This window comes from Orycteropus afer, unplaced genomic scaffold, assembly GCF_000298275.1.
Source record: "Orycteropus afer afer isolate SDZICR_OR568_19922 unplaced genomic scaffold, OryAfe1.0 scaffold00637, whole genome shotgun sequence".
NCBI classification, from domain to species: domain Eukaryota; kingdom Metazoa; phylum Chordata; class Mammalia; order Tubulidentata; family Orycteropodidae; genus Orycteropus; species Orycteropus afer.
In genome coordinates this window covers 1,333,789-1,352,248 of record NW_006922224.1, presented here as the reverse complement: position 1 = coordinate 1,352,248, position 18,460 = coordinate 1,333,789, and the positions used below count along the sequence as shown (strand labels likewise).

The 18,460-nt window shown below is 45.4% G+C and overlaps 1 protein-coding gene across 1 annotated transcript in view; it reads right to left on the bottom strand.

Annotated features, from left to right (window-relative positions):
* Window positions 1–601: 601 nt before the first annotated feature.
* Window positions 602–18,460, bottom strand: part of LOC103210666 (dedicator of cytokinesis protein 8) — a 249,080-nt gene continuing 231,221 nt past the window's right edge. The window contains exons 43-47 of the mRNA XM_007956577.1: window positions 14,469–14,705; window positions 9,826–9,969; window positions 8,588–8,694; window positions 1,071–1,241; window positions 602–662 (exon numbers count right to left, since the gene is read on the bottom strand). Coding sequence (XP_007954768.1) covers window positions 602–662; window positions 1,071–1,241; window positions 8,588–8,694; window positions 9,826–9,969; window positions 14,469–14,705 — 720 coding nt within the window. The remainder of the gene's footprint in view (window positions 663–1,070; window positions 1,242–8,587; window positions 8,695–9,825; window positions 9,970–14,468; window positions 14,706–18,460) is intronic.

Genomic DNA, 18,460 nt, shown 5'->3' with positions numbered 1-18,460 from the left:
TGCTTCTATAAACACATGTTCATTTAACTTAAGATAACAATGAAGCAAATATAACTATACAGCCATCAGTTGCCTTTACCAAAAGGGTAACAAGCTCACCAACAAGCTCAAGTCTACCCCAAATTTCTAATAGCCAGGATTTTTAGATTTCTAGTGAGCCCCTTCTCCCCTCACAGATATATAGAAAATGCTGCCCACTCCCCTAGGAGCCCCCTTCCCTGTCATAATAAGGGGAGGGGTTAAGTTCATCTTGAATAGGCTGGAGGGCAAACCTTGTCCAAACCCCAGCCTGAGGAAGTTATCTTGCGGTGCAGACAGTGTGTGCCCATGCAGTAGGGTAAGCCATGTATGCCCCATTTGGTACAACCTTATAAGACACACTTTAATAAATACACAGGCACCCCTGAACCATCCTCCACCACCTCCTCCAGCATGGCCCACTTCGGGTCAAAGTCCATTGTGATTCCTGTGGTCCCGCAGACCCCAAAGCTTCCAGACTTGGTTAGGGGTTATACAGCTGGCCTGGGTGGAAAGGTCTTACTTTCAGTGCCAGTGAGTCCTCCCTGGGGCTGCAGTCTTCCACAGGTGAAGACGGCTTTCCTTAGCTGCCCTGTGACAACTGGGTCTCACATTTCCTGAAACTAGATCTGTGGAAGGAGTCTCTGACATGAAAAACAGAGAAAGAAAGAAAATAAAACAAAAGCAGGGGTGAGGAAGATCAATTAGCCTTTTAAAGAGACAAATCACCCACCAGAAGGGGTCATCAATCATGCAGAACTCGACCAAGAAGTAAATGGGGGAAGAGGCTGGACACCTCTCACAGGTTGTCACCTGCCTGGTAGGAAGACCCCTGGCCAGAGGCCAACACGGAGAGGCCCCTGAATGGTCAGGGGAAGGTATGGGGCGGGGGGCAGTTGGTGGTGGCTCCAGGCAGAACTGATCATATGCTGGTGGCAGTTCTGATCCCAGGTGCCCACTGCCACCCTGGAGGGTCCACCACGGACCAACTGCAGCCAAGCATCCCCTAATGTGAGGGCTCCAGGGAGATAACTCCTCTGCGTGGTTCTCACCTCTTCTGACTGTCCACTTGGAATATCGGCTTGTACAGCTCTGGAATTTTCCGTTCCATCATGGGCCTGAGGCTCTCTTTTAGTTTGTTGTAGTTCTTTTTCAGCTCCTGCTGATACTCCCTCTGGTCCACAGTGATGAGGCGCTTGTTCTTCTCAACGGCCTCCCCACATCTGAGCCAAAAATATCGGGGGGGGGGGGATACAGCTTCATTTCACTTGAATTAGAAGTGCTTAGGAATGTGGAGACAATGATACTGTGTATTCTTGAGTAAGGCTTGGCTGCTCATTGAAAGGTCAGTGGTTCAAACCCACCGAGCAGCTCTGCAGGAGGAAGGACCTGGTGATCTGCTCCCAAAAAGATGACAGCCATCCCAAATCAGCCAGTGAAAACCCTATGGGTCACAAAGGTCCAGTTCCATTGTGTATGGGGTCTCCATGAGTCAGGGGCTATTTGACAGCAGCTAACAACAAAAACATTGTGGCTACTCCAAGGTGAGACATTAACTTAGAAATCAGTCCAAGATGATTGAAATCCCGAAGGTTCAGACAGAAGCAATTGTAAAGTTGCTCCACAGGAACACTTTCTGAATCAAGGCACACAGGGCTCCCATAGAAAGAGCATCCTCTGCCAAAGACGAGCTCACAACAGAAAATTACAAACCACATAAGGAAACCATCTACCATGAGGGAGAGCTGGCAGTTGCAATAAGCAGAAAAATCAGCCCAAGAAAAACTAGAGATAATAATGAAACAATGAGAAAAGACCAAAGCCAATTAATAAAGAAAAAAAATCCACTCAATTCCAACTCATGGTGACCCTCTAGGGCAGAAGAGAACTGCCCCATAGGGTTTCCAAGGCTGTAAATCTTTACGGAAGCAGACTGCCTCATCTTTTCTCCCATGGAGTGGTCGGTGGCTTCAAGCCACTTACCTTTTGGTTAGCAGCTGAATACTTCAACGACTATGGCACCAAAAAAACCCAAACTCACTGCCATCGAGTCGGATCTGACTCACAGCAACCCCTCCTTGGGTTTCCGAGGCGGTAACACTATGGAAGTAGACTGCCCAATCTTTCTTCTGAGGAGCAGTTGGTGGGTTTGAACTGCCAGCCTTCTGGTTAGCAGTCAAATGCCTTAGGCACTACACCACCAGAGCTCCTAAAATTAATATAGACAGGAAGAAAGAAGGTAGAAAGTCCATGATAAAAGAAAAGGAGAGTATAGCAAACAGACCAGGATAATTTGAAAACAAACAATCGAACTTCTAGAAATAAAAAATGTAGTCAGTAAAATAAAGAACTCTGGTGGTACAGTGGGTAAAGCATTTGGCTGCTAACCAGAAGACCAGCTGCTAAACAGAAACTGCTAACCACCAGCTGCTCCCTGAGAAGAAGATGAGGCAATCTACTTCCGTAAAGATTTATAGCCTTGGAAACCCAATGGGGGTCCCTATGAATTAGAAGTGACTCGACACCAGTGGGTTTGGGTTTTTAGGTGATGTAATGGTGAAGTGCTTAGCTGCTAACAGAAAGGTCGGTGATGTGAACCCACTTGGGGTGGCACAGTTTGCTCTTGGCTACAAGCTGAAAGGTTGGCAGTTCAAACCCACTCAGTGGTGCCACAGAAGAAAGGCCTGGCCATCTGCTTCTATAAAGATGACAGCCTAGGAAACCCCAAGGGGCAGTTCTACTCTGTCCTATGGGGTCGCTACAAGTCAGAATTCTGATTCTCCTGAAACCTAGTCTGCTTGATGGCACCCAAAAATAACAGTCATTAAAATAAAGGGAAATTCCTCAGGAGGCAGGTTGAACGACAGACCAGACAGTATTGAGAACAACTAGAGGACAAATATGAGGAAATCACCAAGGAGATAAAAAACATACTAAAAATATGAAAAAATAGTTAAGAGGCAGGTAGGTGTAACGAAAATGCCCAACCCACGTTTAACACAAGGGAATGGAGAACAAGAGAGAGGCTATATCACCAAGATGATGGCTGATCGTTACCAGAATTGAAAGCCGACAAGCCTCCTCTCCTGGAGGATCAATACAAATGGATCTACACACCAGGCCCACCCTGAGGACTGCAGAGCATTAATGGCCAAGAGGCAGTCTTTAAAGCTCCAACAACAACAACATGGTTGTGTAGCTGTGACCCTGAGCCTTAGTATTTTCACGGCCTCCCACTCAATGTGGAAAGTCTTGAAGAGGAAAGCAGGTCCTTTAAAGGCCATAAAGTCTTGCTTTTCATTTTACACAGTTCTACACAAGGGAACATACAAATCAACACACCTTAACGGCGAGACAAAATGACTCATGTTCAGCTGACATGCAATAAGTAATAATTCTATCATCAGTCACATTAGCAAGAGTCTGGTCATCCATATGCTTTAAACTGTTTTCCTGGTACTTGATATGTGCTGTTATGGAGGTTCCCAGGCCTTGTTACCAAACCCTGTCACCACTGAACACCTTGTCAGCAAAGAGTAGCCAGTGGCTATGGGGCAGGAGAAAGCTACCTGGCCAAGGCAAAGCTCAGTCTCTGGCCTCAGCTCACCATGAGATTAGTCTTCAGCATGGTGGTGTAGTGCCTAAGGCATTTGACTGCTAACCAGAAGGCTGGTGCTTCAAACTCACCAGCCACTCCTCAGAAGGAAGATGGGGCAATCTACTTTCATAGTGATATCACCTCGGAAACCCAAGGAGGGGTTGCTATGAGTCGGATCTGACTCCATGGCAGTAAGCTTGGGTTTTGGTTTGGTAGATAAAGACTTGATTGAACTCACCCAGAAGATTCTCATCAATCTTTTAAGTTTGACATTAAACCAGTTGTCAAATTGATTCTGATTCATGGCAGCCTTGTGAGTATCAGAGTAGAAGCGGCTCCATAGAGTTTTTGATGGCTAATTGACAAAGGTCCCCCTCACTGTTGACCTGCTCCTGAGTGACCTCTCAGGGTATCTGAGATGGTATTTTCAGATCTCCTCTCATGTTTGTCTTCCTTTGGCTGCTCTGGTAAGTTCCTGTCCTTCGTCTGCCCAGACCTGGACTCCAGCTTGCAAACCCACTGCTCCACACTGTGTTCTGACTCTGATGTATACGGCAGAGTCCTATCTGAGGTGTATCTGAAACTACTTTCCTGCAAGGGCACTGCTGCCTGGTGCTATTGAGCCCTGCTATCTTTCATTTAAATATAAAAGTGAGTGTTACAATCAGACTTTCTTTATAGAAACAAGAAAGTTCAGAGAAGCTGAAGAAAATTCACAAAGAGACTGCAGTGCCTAAAACATCAGGTGCCTTGAGGAAACCAGAGCCTTCTATCTCCCCATCTCTGGCTTCTGAAACTCTGAGGTGACTTTCTTATCCCAGGAAAAGGCTGGAGGGGACCAGGCACCCAACTTGGCAACTGCCTGAGCACTGCAGGCTCCTGCTTGTTTAGGGCCGTATCTGGTTCTGCTGCAGCTGAGTCAGGAAGGCCACTGCTGGGGCGGAACCTGAGCTGCGGTATCCCTGGCAAGTGTCCATTTCCACCATTAGGGATCGCCATCAGAAGGCTCGCTCCATCACCTTGGAAATCAGGCTTATTGCCTTGCAGCTCAAGTCAGCTGAGAAGTCAGAGCCCCTGGAGGGGAGGATCTGAGAGCTCCTCACTCCAACACTGTCCATCTCTGCTATCAAAGAGCAGAGTGGGAGGGGAAAACCATCCCTGCAAACAGCTGACCAAGGAGCTGCTCTTCTCATGAAAAAGCTGCATGGAGCCGCTTCTACTCTGATACTCACAAGGCTGCCATGAATCAGAATCAATTTGACAACTGGTTTAATGTCAAACTTAAAAGGAGGCAGGGTGAGAACGGTGGTACAAGTGGAAGTGTGCGACCAGTGTCACTGAGCTGGACATGCACAAATTGTTGAATTGGCTCACTGCTCTGCTGTATATATTTTCAACAGGAACAACAAAAATAAATTATTCATGAAAAAAAAGGAAAGAGAAACTTTAAAAAAGCTGTTCCTCTCATACCACCTATATCAAGGTATCATTTACACATAGAATTCACCCTTTTAAATGTAAAGTTTGCTGAGTTCAGTAAATGTATACAGGTATGAAGCCATCACCACCATCTCACCTATGACTTTTGCTTTACATGAAATAAAACAGCAGGTAAGTGAGCCATGGAGTCCTGGGGAATGTGCTTGGCTGCTAACCCAGAGGTTGGAGGTTCAAGTCCCCCCAGAGGTGCCTTGGAAGAAACACCTGGTGACTAGTTCTGAAAAACCAGCCTCTGGAAACCCTGCTGAGTAGTTCTCCACTGACACACAGGGGTTGCCATGAGTCAGAAGTCACTGCATAGCCACCGGTTTGGTTTTGGGGTTGACATCTGTCCAGTCGTCAAGACCAAGGATCTCTGTAGTCCCTTAACTAATGTTGTACCTGGGTCACGGAGAGCATGTGAAACCTTTCACAGGCCCTCTCAGAGGCCAGGCCACGGCCAATGTTGGGTGCTTTTGATCATAATTAATTTAAAATTAAAATATATGAAAAGGTAAATTGGTCCAAAAAAAAAAAAATCTTCCAAATATTTTCAAGCCTTTGGTCTGTGCAAATGTATGACATATTGAAAACTGAGCTTTCAACCATCAAACACGAATAAATCTCATCTCTGTGTGTTTGTGTCCGTGTATACTACACATGCACACACGGACAAATACACAGAGACACAGATGCATCCTACCACCCAGCAACTGAGATGTACCACAGGGCAAATGTAGTCTCGCCTATACATGGTGAAGCTGTAGACCTCTCACCAAAGCTGTCAAGGAAGATGCCTCTAACCTCACCCAAAATCAGTGCCCCCTAAATATGTGTTGGAATCCTAACATTTCTACCTGTGCATGTGATCCTGTTTGGGAACAGGACTTTCTTTGTTAGGGTAATGAGATCACGCCTGGGTTACAAGAAGCAGCATAGACACAGTGACCAAAAAAACCAAACTCACTGCCATCGAGCTGGTCCTGACTCATAGCCACCCCTCCTTGGGTTTCCCAGGCTGTATCACTATGGAAGTAGATTGCCCAATCTTCCTTCTGAGGAGGGGCTGGTAGGTTTGAACCGCCAGCCTCTTGGTTGGCAGTCAAATGCCTTAGGCACTATGCTACCAGAGCTCCCAGGCACAGTGACAGGAGAGCACAAACGGAGGAAGGAGGCCGACGCCCCAGGGGATCACCATAGAACCGAGGAACGCCAGGGCTCCAGAAGCTGGAAGAGGCCAGGACGTTCCCCCAGAACTGACAGAGAGAAAGCCCTCCCCCAGAGCAGGCGCCCTGAAGTCAGACTGCTGCCTCCTCAGCCGTCAGAAAGAGCCCTGAGGGTTAAGCAGCTCTGTGGTTAGTGGTTCAAACACACCAGCAGCCCTGGCAGAGAAAAGACCTGGCGATCTGTTTCCACAAAGATTACAGCCTAGAAAACCCCACGGGGCAGTGTTATATAGGGTTGTTAGGAGCCTAAGTCGACTCAACGGCACCCAACGACAAACTGAGCAGTAGATGTGTTTGTTAAAGCCACTTGTGGGGTTTCTGTTACAGCAGCGCTGGGGGACTAGGCAGATGGCATTCTGATGAGCTTGCACAAACGTTACATCTTCTATCTTCCTTTGTCCCCATCTGCCAGGTGAAAATATCCCCATTCTGTATATGACACGCTGAGGTCCTACTGCTACTGCTCACCTGAGTTAACTGCAGAAGAAATGAAGTAAGAGAGCACCTTTTTCTCATGGCCTTTTCTCTCGCGGGTGAAATGCCATCACATCTTTCACACTCATTCTTTTCCTCTTCACTTTTCATGGGATGGGTGAAAGTTTACAGAGCAAATTGGTTTTCCACTCAACAATTTATTTTGTTTCATGACATTGGTTGTTATCCCCTCAGTGTAACAGCACTCTTCCCACTTCTTCCCTACGTTCCCCATTTCCATCTGTCCTCTCTTTTCCCTTCCTGCCTTCTGGTCTCTATCCCTGAGCAAATGCTGCCCTTTTGGTCTCCTATGGTTGACTGTTCTAAGGAATGCACACCTCCCTGGTGTTACTGTTCACCTCACAGGCCTGTCATTGATTGGCTAAAAGATGAGCCATCGGGGTGAGTTCAGTTCCAGCTTTGAAGGGTGTCTAAGGGCCATAGACTCAGGGTTGCCACATAATCATTAAAAAAAAAAAAAAAAAACAACTCACTGCCGTTGAGTCGGATCTGACTTATAGCTACCCCTCCTTGGGTTTCGGAGGCGGTATCACTATGGAAGTAGATTGCCCAACCTTCCTTCTGAGGAGTGGCTGGTGGGTTAATCATTTTAGGACCACAAAAACCCCCACATATCCAACTGCATTACAATAATAGATTGCAAGACCTTGGCCAGAGGCACCATTCCTACCACGGCTGAAAAGGCTGCTTGTGAAGGCAGCTCCAGTGCAGAGTTAAGGAGCAGAGAGAAGGCTGGTGTGACACTGGGAACCGTAATAAGAGATGCTACCTTTGTAAAAGCCCAGGGTTAGAATCTTGCCTTTATCTATCAATTTGATGCAGTGTCTCTTTTCACATTTCTAACGATAAGGTATGATATAGCAAACCACAAAGACAGCAATGCCAAGAACTGCTTTACCCAAAGTCTGATGCGTCTGTAGGCTATCAGCCACACTGACAAGTGTGGGACATCTGGATTCAGAACATGTGGATTTGAATCCAACTCTGCTACCTATGGACTGTGTGACCTTAAGTAAAGTCACCTCCCTTCTCTGAATCGCCAACACCTCTTTTGTAAAATGAAAAAACAAAACTGTTGCTGTTGAGTTGACTCTGACTCATGGAGACCCCATGTGTGTCAGTGGGGGACTGTGCTCCACAGGGTTTCCAGGGGCTGCTTTTGTGGAAGTAGATGCCAGGCCTTGCTTCAGAAGCACCCCTGGTGGACGTGAAGCTCCCGCGGTTGGTGAACACCTGAGTGCATTGAGTGTCTGCAGCACCCAGGGACTTCTGTAAAATGAAGATGATGATAATAACAACTCATAGCATGATGGTGAGGCACAAGAGGTGACAAACATGGTGGCACTGTGCACTCTAATCATCAGTTAGTAATCAGTAACGCAAGGCATCCGGCTCGACACGAGAGCTTCTCAAACGTTAGGGGCATCAGGATCAGACCCAGAGCTTCCGATTCAGTACAGGGACCTGCCTGGGCATCTGCCTCTCTAACATGTTCGAGGAGACTCTGAGTGGTGTGAACTGTTAACACGCTTAGCTGCTAAGTGGTCTGAGTCCACCCAGAAGCTCCTGGAAACAAAGGCCTGGAGATCTACTTCCAAAAAAGCAGCCACTGAAACCCCACGGAGCACGGTTCTACTCTGACACGTGGGGTCTCCATGAGCCAGCGCTGTCTCAGTGGCACCTGGTCCCACGTGATGCGGAAGCTGCTGGTCTGAAGCCCACACTTCAAGAACTGCCATTCTGCTGAGTGCCCAGTCGTTTCCCTCCTTACCGCATTATGAACTCCTTAAAGCATAACCTCAACTTGTTGTGATGGCGGTAGAGTTTGGGGTCAGCTGGAATCTCAGCCAGGAACACTTGGGCCACTTCCAGTGGTCCCTGATGAGGGAAAAAGAAAAAAAAAAAACCCTGATGTTTGAAGGAAAATTAGATTAGTTGTGAGATAATGTTGGAGTGATTTCTTAAGCGTGCATATTTCATTCTCTAGGTGCTTTAAACAAAACCACAACTTAAGGAAGATCTTGAAATTCTGAGGAAACTTAGAATTTTCTTAGGAGAAGTCTTGAGTTTTAGGAGAATACTCAGTCAAACACTACCAATAATAGGCTTTCCTGCATATAGAAAGGTAATACAGCTGCATCAAAAGACATGTGCTTTGAGTTCCTTTTCTAAATATGAAGACTGCCTTGATCCATTCATTCATATTTACCTGTCTGGTTGCCCTAATAAAGAACATTTATAGTTGCATAATTTCTGACTTAAGACAGAGATAGGTGTAAGTATTTAAGTAGACCATGATTAGGGGCTTATCAAGTCTTCTATTTTCATCAAAGGATTGAGACTTTCAAGGCAAGGCTTTCCCAATTTTTTCTAACTTGGGAAATAGTCACTTCTTCTCTCTGCTATTTCTGCTCCCTTGATGTGAAGTGGGCTCAAAATTTTGTGGGAAAATCCAGTTGTGCTAAGTAAGCAAAGAGTCACGGGCTCATTTAAATTCTGAGCAGAAATGTGTGAACAAGAGCTGGCCTGGAAAAGAAACCACAGAGTCCCACTGGACAGAAAGTTAAGGCTAGCTCGTCTGTCCACCTGAGATTGGTTTTGTTCTATGATGAGCATAGGAGTTAGGACTCTAGTGAGTTTGGGAAGATCGAGCCTGGTCTAAAGTGGCTCAAGAAGCCTGGTCAGCTGAGGTTGGCTGATATCACAGGCTGATCACTCCGGCTTAGCAATCCCTGGCATGCTGAGATCATCTGGAACTGACCTCTGGAAAGATGGAGCTCTTGAGACCTAGTCCCCTCATCTCTAGGACTCTATTCTACCTTGAGTCCCATGAAGGAGAAGAGGCCTCTACAGGTATTCTAAATTTCATACATGTTCCATCTAAATGTAGGAACATCATTCACATGTGGATTGGATGCCTCGTCAATCCCAAGGAAGGAGGGTATAGAGGTTCATTAATAACTCAAATCATAAGAAACAGAGGAGTTGACCCCAGCTGGTTTTCCATACCTGGTTCACAGTAGCTCCCACTGAGCCTTGTAGAACCATCTGAAGCATCTTTGCATCAGGCGGCTCCTGGTTAATGGCAACCGCTAACTGCAGGGTCTTCTTCTTCATATCTTCAATGGCAACTTCAATTGGTGTCAACACAAACTGGACATGAAACATAAATGTAGGGAAGTCATTGTCCTATCTCATGAGCCATGGCCACATCTGGAGCTATGACACAGAGGGCACCTGAATTCGAAGATACAGCTAAAGAAAGACTTTTAGAGTAATTTAAAATGACCTGAAAGGTTAAATAGGAGGGATAGGTCTAGCATTTCTTACATACTTCTTATATTCCGGGAACTATACATACAGTTATCATCTACTTCTTTAAACAATCTCATAATTTTTTCCATTTACAGTTAAAGGCTAAATTAGTTCCAAGGAGCCTGGGTGGCACGAGGTTGCTAACTCAATGGCTGGCAGTTCGTTCCCATGCAGCAGCTCTGTGGAAGAAAAGGGCTGGTGAACTCCTTCTGTAAAGATTCTAACCACTCAGTAGCTCCACTCAATAACACATGGGGGCTCCATGAATAGGGGGTTGAGCAGATGGCAGCTAAACAGTTAGTAAGTGGGAAGGCCAAAATTTGATCACATTTATGTCTAAGCTGAAAGCCCTTGCTCTTTCCACACAGAGGTTTCCTTCTGCTATAAGTTAATAGACTCTCACTTGGGAGAGGTATTAAAATCACAGCACTCAAGATTCTCTCCCTACCCTGACACAACTTCTGGCTCCCCTGGTGCTTCCAGCTCAACCTGAAGGGGAATTCCTGGTAAACAGAGTGCTCTGAAAGGCCAATCAGCCAGTTGCTAAGATTTGCTGGTTTGGGGTAGGGTCTTTCCCGAAGTTCTGGGAGAATAACAGATGGCCAAGAAAAGATGTGAAGATACATTTTGGGACCAAGCAAAGATATATTTTGAGACCATGAGTTTATTTCTGTGCTACATATAGAATGTCCAAATGTTAAAAATCTAAAACAATAAGTTATACAGCAGACACCTTCTTCTTTCTTTTCTTTTCTTTTCTTTTTTTAATGTTGGTTATTAGTCAAGTTGTGAGGATTTTTGTTTTCTTTCTATTTTTTTATTGTGATTTGGGTGAAAATTTACAGAGAAAATTCACTTTCCATGTAGCAGTTCACATACACTTTGTCTCATGACATTGACTACAACTTACCACAATGCAACAGCTCCCCTCCTACTTCCTCCTGATAGTTACCTCTTCCCTGTGTTCATCCCTCCATTCACTCCTGCCCCCTGAGCTGTCTCCCTGTGCATAAAAAGCCCCTCTTTCTGCCATGATTGTTCTCTCCAAGGAGTGTATCTACCTCAGGTAAATGTTCAGTTCCTATGCTTTTGTTTGGCTGGAAGCCACAGGTGTGGGTTCAATTCCAGACCTGAAGGGCAGCTAAGGGCCATAGTCTCAGGGGTTCCACCAGGCTCCATTAGACCAGCAAACCTGGTGTCCCCCCTCTTTTATTTCCAAATCATTTTGAGTTTTGTTCTACATCGTTCTCCCACTCTATCTAGGATCTCCTACATAGATTCTCCTCCGCATGGTTGACAGTGGTAGACGATCACCATCTAGTTCTTCTGGTCTCACAGTTGTATAGGCTGCGGATCACATGGTGTACCAGTCGCTAGGACCAATTGTTTCCATGAATCTTTGTTTCTCTTCATTCTTCTTTGTTCTGGACGAGGAGAGACCCACTGTTGCATCTAGATAGATGCTTGCAAGCTTTTAAGATCCCAGTCACTACTGACCACATTAGGAGGTGGAACAATGTTTTGTGTAGTATGTTAGGCCAATTGAGCTTGATGCCTCCTGTGATTATGGTCTTGAGACCACAGGTCCCTCTGGGTAGCTTGCTGTGACCAAGAAGTGACTACAACCTTGTTCCTTGTCAGCTCTACTATACACCTGGGAATTCTTACAGAACATACAAATACACTTATAGGACCATTGAGCAGACACCTTCTTAACCAACCTCCTGTGTCTCACTCCCTAGCTCAGGCTTCCTTTACCCTCAGTGACGGCCCCCTCTGAGGTTGCTGGCTGCTGACCCCTCAGCTGTGGCTTCCTCTCCATAAGCTCAATTATCACTGCTCCCACCTGATGAGGTGGAGATTACCCAGGCCCATCGTATTTGTTCACCAACCTGATTGTCAGTTACACTTGTTATTACGATGACCTAATCTAATTAAATCATGTATAAACTGATGGACTATGGGTGTGGAAAGAGTTGGTCTGTGACAACCAAGTGGAATGTTTGGGTGGGATGTTATAAAGCTCCCTGTTACATCAGGTGACAGCAAGACAACTGGAAAGGCTGGGGGTGAGGAGGCTCACTCACATCTAGGAGAATCTTGTCCTCCTGTTTAGCAAGTACCTTGAAGCTTTCAATCTGCTTTACAGAAACCAAAACTGAAAATCAGAGATATGCATCACGAGTGCAGTTGATACAAGACAGACAATGCTGCACTGTGACCAAACAACAAAAAAACACCTCACTGCCGCTGAGTCAGTTCCGACTCAGGGACCCCACAGGACAGAGTAGAACTGCCCACTAGGGTTTCTGAGGCTATAAATCTTTACAGAAGCAGACTGCCACATCTTTCTTCTACAGAGTGGCTGGTAGGTTTGAACCACTGACCTTTCAGTTATCAGCCAAGTGCTTAACCACTGTGCTACCAGGGCTCCTTTGAATTGTGACCAATGGGCCTATAATCACAGAGAAGGCTGTGGCCCTGTTGTTGTTGTTGTTACATGCCGTCAAGTCAGCCCTGACTCATAGCGACTCCTCCTTGGGTTTCCAAGGCAGTTTCACTACAGAAGTAGGATTGCTCAACCTTCCTTCCAAGGAGTGGCTGGTGGGTTTGAACTGCCAGCCTTCTGGTTAGCAGTCAAGTGCCTTAGGCACTATGCTACCAGAGCTCACGTGGCCCTGTAGATATGTTAAAAAAAAAAAAAGACAAACAAGTACACGGAGATGTTTTAGGAGTCCCTCATGGTGTAAATGGTTAATGCTCTCAGCTGCTAACCAAAAAGGTGGAGGATTGAGTCCCCCCAGGAAGGCCTCAGGGGAAAGGCCTTGTGATCTCCTTCTGAAAACCCCATGGAGCACAGCCCTGCTCTGACACACCTGAGGGTGCCATCAGCTGGAGCCCACTCGAGGGCCAGTGGTTAGCTGGCATGTGTTTTAATGTAAAACAAAATGTCTGTGGTCCGTATCATTTTGAATGATTATGTGGTTTGAGACCCTTTCTCAATCCGTGCTATTACCATGGCTGAGAGTCCTCCATTGTACATAAAATCGGAGAAGCAACAGGGGCCCTTCCTATCAATCCATGGATGAGGAAACTGAAGATAAGTGGCTTGTACAAGGTCCCAGGATGAAGTTGGGATTAAACTCAGCCAGTCTCCCTGTCCATCATGCATGGAGACCTTCCTACAGCACACTTTGTCCCTGGGGACTGCTCACTGGCTGCTCCTGTCCCTAATAGTTAATAACACAACAACGCTTGAATCATCTGGACACTTCTAAATATATTTTAAAAACTATAAAAATAAATTTAAATATATAAATGTTATATAAATATATCATTAAAAAGAAAAGAGCTGCTGTTGAGTTGACCCTGACTCCCGGTGACCCCAGGTGTGTCAGAGTAGACCCGTGCTCCACAGGCACAGTGCTAAGACCTCAGGTTTTTAACGGCTCATTTTTTGGAGGGAGATCACCAGGCCTTTCTTCTGAGGTGGCTTGGGGTGGACCCAAACGTCTAGACTTTGGGTTAGCAGCGAGCGGGTTACCCATTTGCCCCACCCACAGACTCTAATTAAATATGAAAAAACCAAAACACCCAAACCCACTGCCATCAAGTTGATTCCAACTCATAGCAACTCCCATTGGGTTTCCAAGGTTGTAAACCTTTACAGAAGTAGATTGCCTCATCTTCCTCCCATAGAGCAGCTGGTGAGTTTGAACTGCTGACCTTCTGGTTAGCAGCTAAATGTCTTACCTGATATACCACCAGAGCTCCCTACAATTAAATATATAAATATCCTATGTTATGTATTTTAATTATATATTTATATTAAGCATATATAGGAGGGGTCGCTATGAGTCGGATCCGACTCGACGGCACATAACAACAACAACAACAATATTAAGCATATATGTTTAACATGTAAAATATTGAAATATATAACTGTGCTATAGAATATGTAGCTGCCCAAATGGGACTCTAGGCCCCTGGGTGGCACAGTTTCTTATTGGCAATCAGCCAGAACGTGGGCAGTTCAAACCCACCCAGTGGGGTCCCAGAAGAAAGGCCTGGCTAGATGCTTCAGAAAAGATGACCAACACAGGAAACCCTATGGCGCGGCTCTACTCTGTACATGAGGTTACTGTGAGTCAGAATCGACTCCATGGATATGGGTTTTTATTTCAAGTGGGACTCATGGCACCATGGAAGTGAAAAGATAATATCCTAACATGTCAGTGTGTCCCTTTCCACATCTTCACGCCAGGCCACCAGATTTGCCATCATGCTGGGAAGTCACCCTGGCCACTCACTGGAGCCCACTCCCCCGGTGCCATTACCTCTTCCTTCTGGATGACAGCGATGCGGGTCTTGATATAGGGGAAGGCATGCATGGTGGTGAGGACCGTGTTCCGCTGGTGCTGTTCCTGCAGCTCCCCACGGGGCCGCCCCTCCAGCGTGAAGGGCGTTGTGTACATGAACCGCCGTAGGTTGAAGTTCTTCTCAAAGTAGGTCATCCTGTCTTTCATCTCATACTCATCGAAGTAGGGCTCCACAAATGTGATCTGGATGTAGGCCTGAGGGGAGGGGAGGAGAAGGAGCAGGTGAGGTCTCCTCCAAGCGCAGGGTACACCGTGATGCACCTGAGGGCATGCTGGGATGGGCCATTGCATTGGCCCTGCCACCAGCCCTGCCACAGAACTGAAGGCATCAGCAGGAATCCAGCCTTCTGGTCACATAACCCAAGGCCGGAGAGGGTACAAGTGTGAGGTCAGGCCACAAGACACCCCTCCCACCAGAGCTAACCCATCCAACTGAATGCTCAGTCACATAATTTGCAAACTGGTTTGCTTCTTTTTTTTAAATTGTGGTAAATATAATGTAACAAAACATCTGACATTTCAATAGTCTTCACATGGACAGTTGAGTGACATGAACTATGTTCAACATGTTGTTCAACCATCACCCTTACTTGTTCTAAAACTATACCATGCCCCAAAACAGAAGCTCAGTGTCCCCTAAATGACACCTCCCTCATGTCCCCCTCCTTCTTGCCTCTGATCACCACTAGTAAAATTTGGTCTCTATACACTTGCCTATTCTAGATATCTTACATAAGTGGGATTATACAGTATTTGTCCTTTTGAGACTTTTTCACTCAGCATGATGGTTTCAAGGTTTATCCATGTTGTGGCATATGTCAGGACTTCATTTCTCTTTATGGATGAGCAGTATTCCATTGTATGGATGGACCATGCTATTTATCTGCTCATCCATTGGTGGCCATTTAGGTACCACCTTTTGGCCATTGTGAAAAGTGCTGCAATGGACATGGGTGTACAAGTCTCTGAGTCCCTGTTTTCAATTCTTTAGAGTATCTACCTATGAGTGGAATTGCTGAATCATATATTAGTTCCATGCTTAGGTTTTTGAAGAATTATCAAACTATTTTCTGCAGTGGCTGTACCATTTTACTGTCCCACCAACAATGGAAGAGCACTCCAACGTTTCCACATCCTCACCAACACCTGTTTGTTTCCATTTTTAAAATCATGCACACTGCTTTTCCATAAAGGGGAACTCTCTTTTTTTTTTTTTCCAAAATGACCAAGTCTGTGAGCCACACTTACTAGAAGGGCTAAAGAAAACTGACAATACCAAATGCTGACAAGGAAGCAGAACAACTGAAACTTGCAAAGTACTACAATCACATGAAAATAGGAGGTAGTCTCTTTCACAGTTAAATATACACTAACCACACAACCCAGCAATCATACTCCTACATGTTTATCCAAAAGAAATGAAAACTTACGTTTGCACAAAAACTCATATGCAAATCTTTATCGCAACTTTATTCATAATTGAGAAAAACAAGACCCACCAGCCACTCCTTGGAAGGAAGGTTGGGCAATCTACTTCCCCGTAGTGACATGGCCTCAGAAACCCAGGGAGGGATTGCTATGAGTTGGGTCCGACTCAATGGCACATAACAACAACAACAAGAGAAACAATTAAAATGCCTCTCACCTAGGGAATGGATAAACAACTAGTGGTACATCTATACAAATTGGGTACTACTCAAAAACAAAACGAACAAACAAAAAAAACCATACTGTCACTGAGTCAATTCTAACTAATAGTGACCCTGTAGGACAGAATAGAACTGCCCCATATGGTTTCCCAAGCTGTCAGTCTTTACAGAAACAGACTGTTACATCTTTCTCCTGTCGAACAGCTGGTAGGTTCAAACTGCTGACCATCTGGCTAGCAACTGAGTGGTGCAAAAAGATTTAACTACTACACATGGATGGGCCTCGCACGCATTATGCTAAGTGAAAGAAGCCACACTCAAAAGGCTACTACTGTTTGATTCCATGTACTTAACATTCTGGAAAAGGTAAACCTACAGATAAGACTATAGGTCAGCAACAGTGAGGGGTTGAGAACAGAGGGAAGGAATGACTAAAAATGGGTACAGGGAAATATTCTGGGGCAATGGAACTGTTATGTATCTTGATTGTGGTGATAATTACACGTTTGTCAAAACTCCTAGAACTAAGTACCAAAAAGAGCGAATTCTACTGCATGTGAAAAAGGATACTTATTAAATATAAGAAAAAGATTCCAGCTGTCGTTGAGTTGATTCCAACTCACGGTGACCCCATGTGTGTCAGAGTACAACTGTGCTCCACAGAGCTTTCAATGGCTGATGTTTTGGTAGTAGGTTCCCAGGCCTTTCTTCCAAGGTGCCTCTGGTGGACTTGAACTTCCAACCTTTCATTTAGCAGCCAAGTGCATTAACCATTTCAAATACCCAGGGATTCCAAAAATACAAGAAGAAAATATAATAAAAATCCCTCTTTACCCAAGATCCAAAAATTGGTCTCTATTCCTGCAGCAGCTGAGGAAGGAGACCCAGGAATCAGAGAAGAAGCTAACTGCCTCCCTGAACTACTGCCTCCTTACTCATGAGACCCGAAGGACCAGATGGTGTCTGGATACCATTAGTGCACATTTTGATCAAGGAATCAATAGATGAATCCTGATCAGAAGAGGGAAAAGTGTGGAACAGAATTTCAAATTCTTACAGAATGCAGACTTATTAGATCCACTGAGACTGGAGGAACTGCTCAATCTATCACTCTGAGAAAATCTTCAAATGTTGAATTGAAATGCCCCGTAAAGTCAGCTTGAAACAATTGTTTAGCTAAACTAGTAAAGAATCCTTCCCATGACCATTGCACTCTTTTAAAACATTATCTATTTGAGATCAAACTGTTAACAGTAACTCTAAAGCATAGGTGAGACGTTTAGAGGGCAATGAGGCTAAGACAATGGTGGTGAAACAAAGTAGAGGGATAACGCGAATGGAGACACAGATGCAGGGTGCAACCAAGTCACTGAATTGTCCGTGTAGAAACTGAAGACTGCGTGTATGTTCTGCTGTGTGCATTTTCACCAAAATTAAAATGCAAAAAGAGAATAAAGCAAAAGTGCTCTTTAAAACATAAAAAAAAGATTGACCCAGGCCACAGACTCTGAGAAACCCATGCACTGAGGAGTTCAGTGGGTGAGTGGAGTCACTGGCCCCAGACTGTAAGTCATGAGTCAGTGTAATGATACCTGGTTGGAATTCTGGTCTGGACCCTTGTCCAAAGATCTCACCTATCTGGGGAATTTTGAGAGAAGGGAAAAGACCACCCTGTATGGTGGTGTCTGAGCTGATCCTGTGCAGCAGGTGCTGGGCAGTGACCACCATGGCACACCATCCAGTCTTTCTTCCAAAGACTTAGGACATCTCTGTCTGAAACTTAGCTCTGCTCTACAACAGCTCCTGCTTTCAAGCCTATGCTAGGGAATGCATCTACAGTGAGTAAGTGCTCTGAAATGTGTGGAAAACAGAGCCTTCCATTTGCCCCATTCTTCCCTACTTGCCTCACCTTCACTGAATCTTGGGAGAGAGAACTGAGGGAAGAGTTGGAGCCTGCCTTTCACAGGCCTGCCAACAGGTGCCAGGCCCTTGGTCCCCCAACCCTTCTTGACACCTTGCACTGGCACTGTTTCCAGCAGTGGAGAAAGCTCTTTTCATGTGAGGTGGGCTTGCCAGGCAGGTATCACCCAAAGCCCATGCCCTTCCCATCACTGCACCTGGCACTGCACCTGGCTGGGAGGAATGCCTGCAGCCTAAGAAAGGTGCCACTAAACACTGTCTGGGAGAAGTCTGCATCTGTGCAGATTTTATTTCACTGATTTATTTGAACTTTTTATTGTGATTTGGGTAGAATTTTACAAAGCAGATTCATTTGACATTCAATAGTTATACACATTTTGT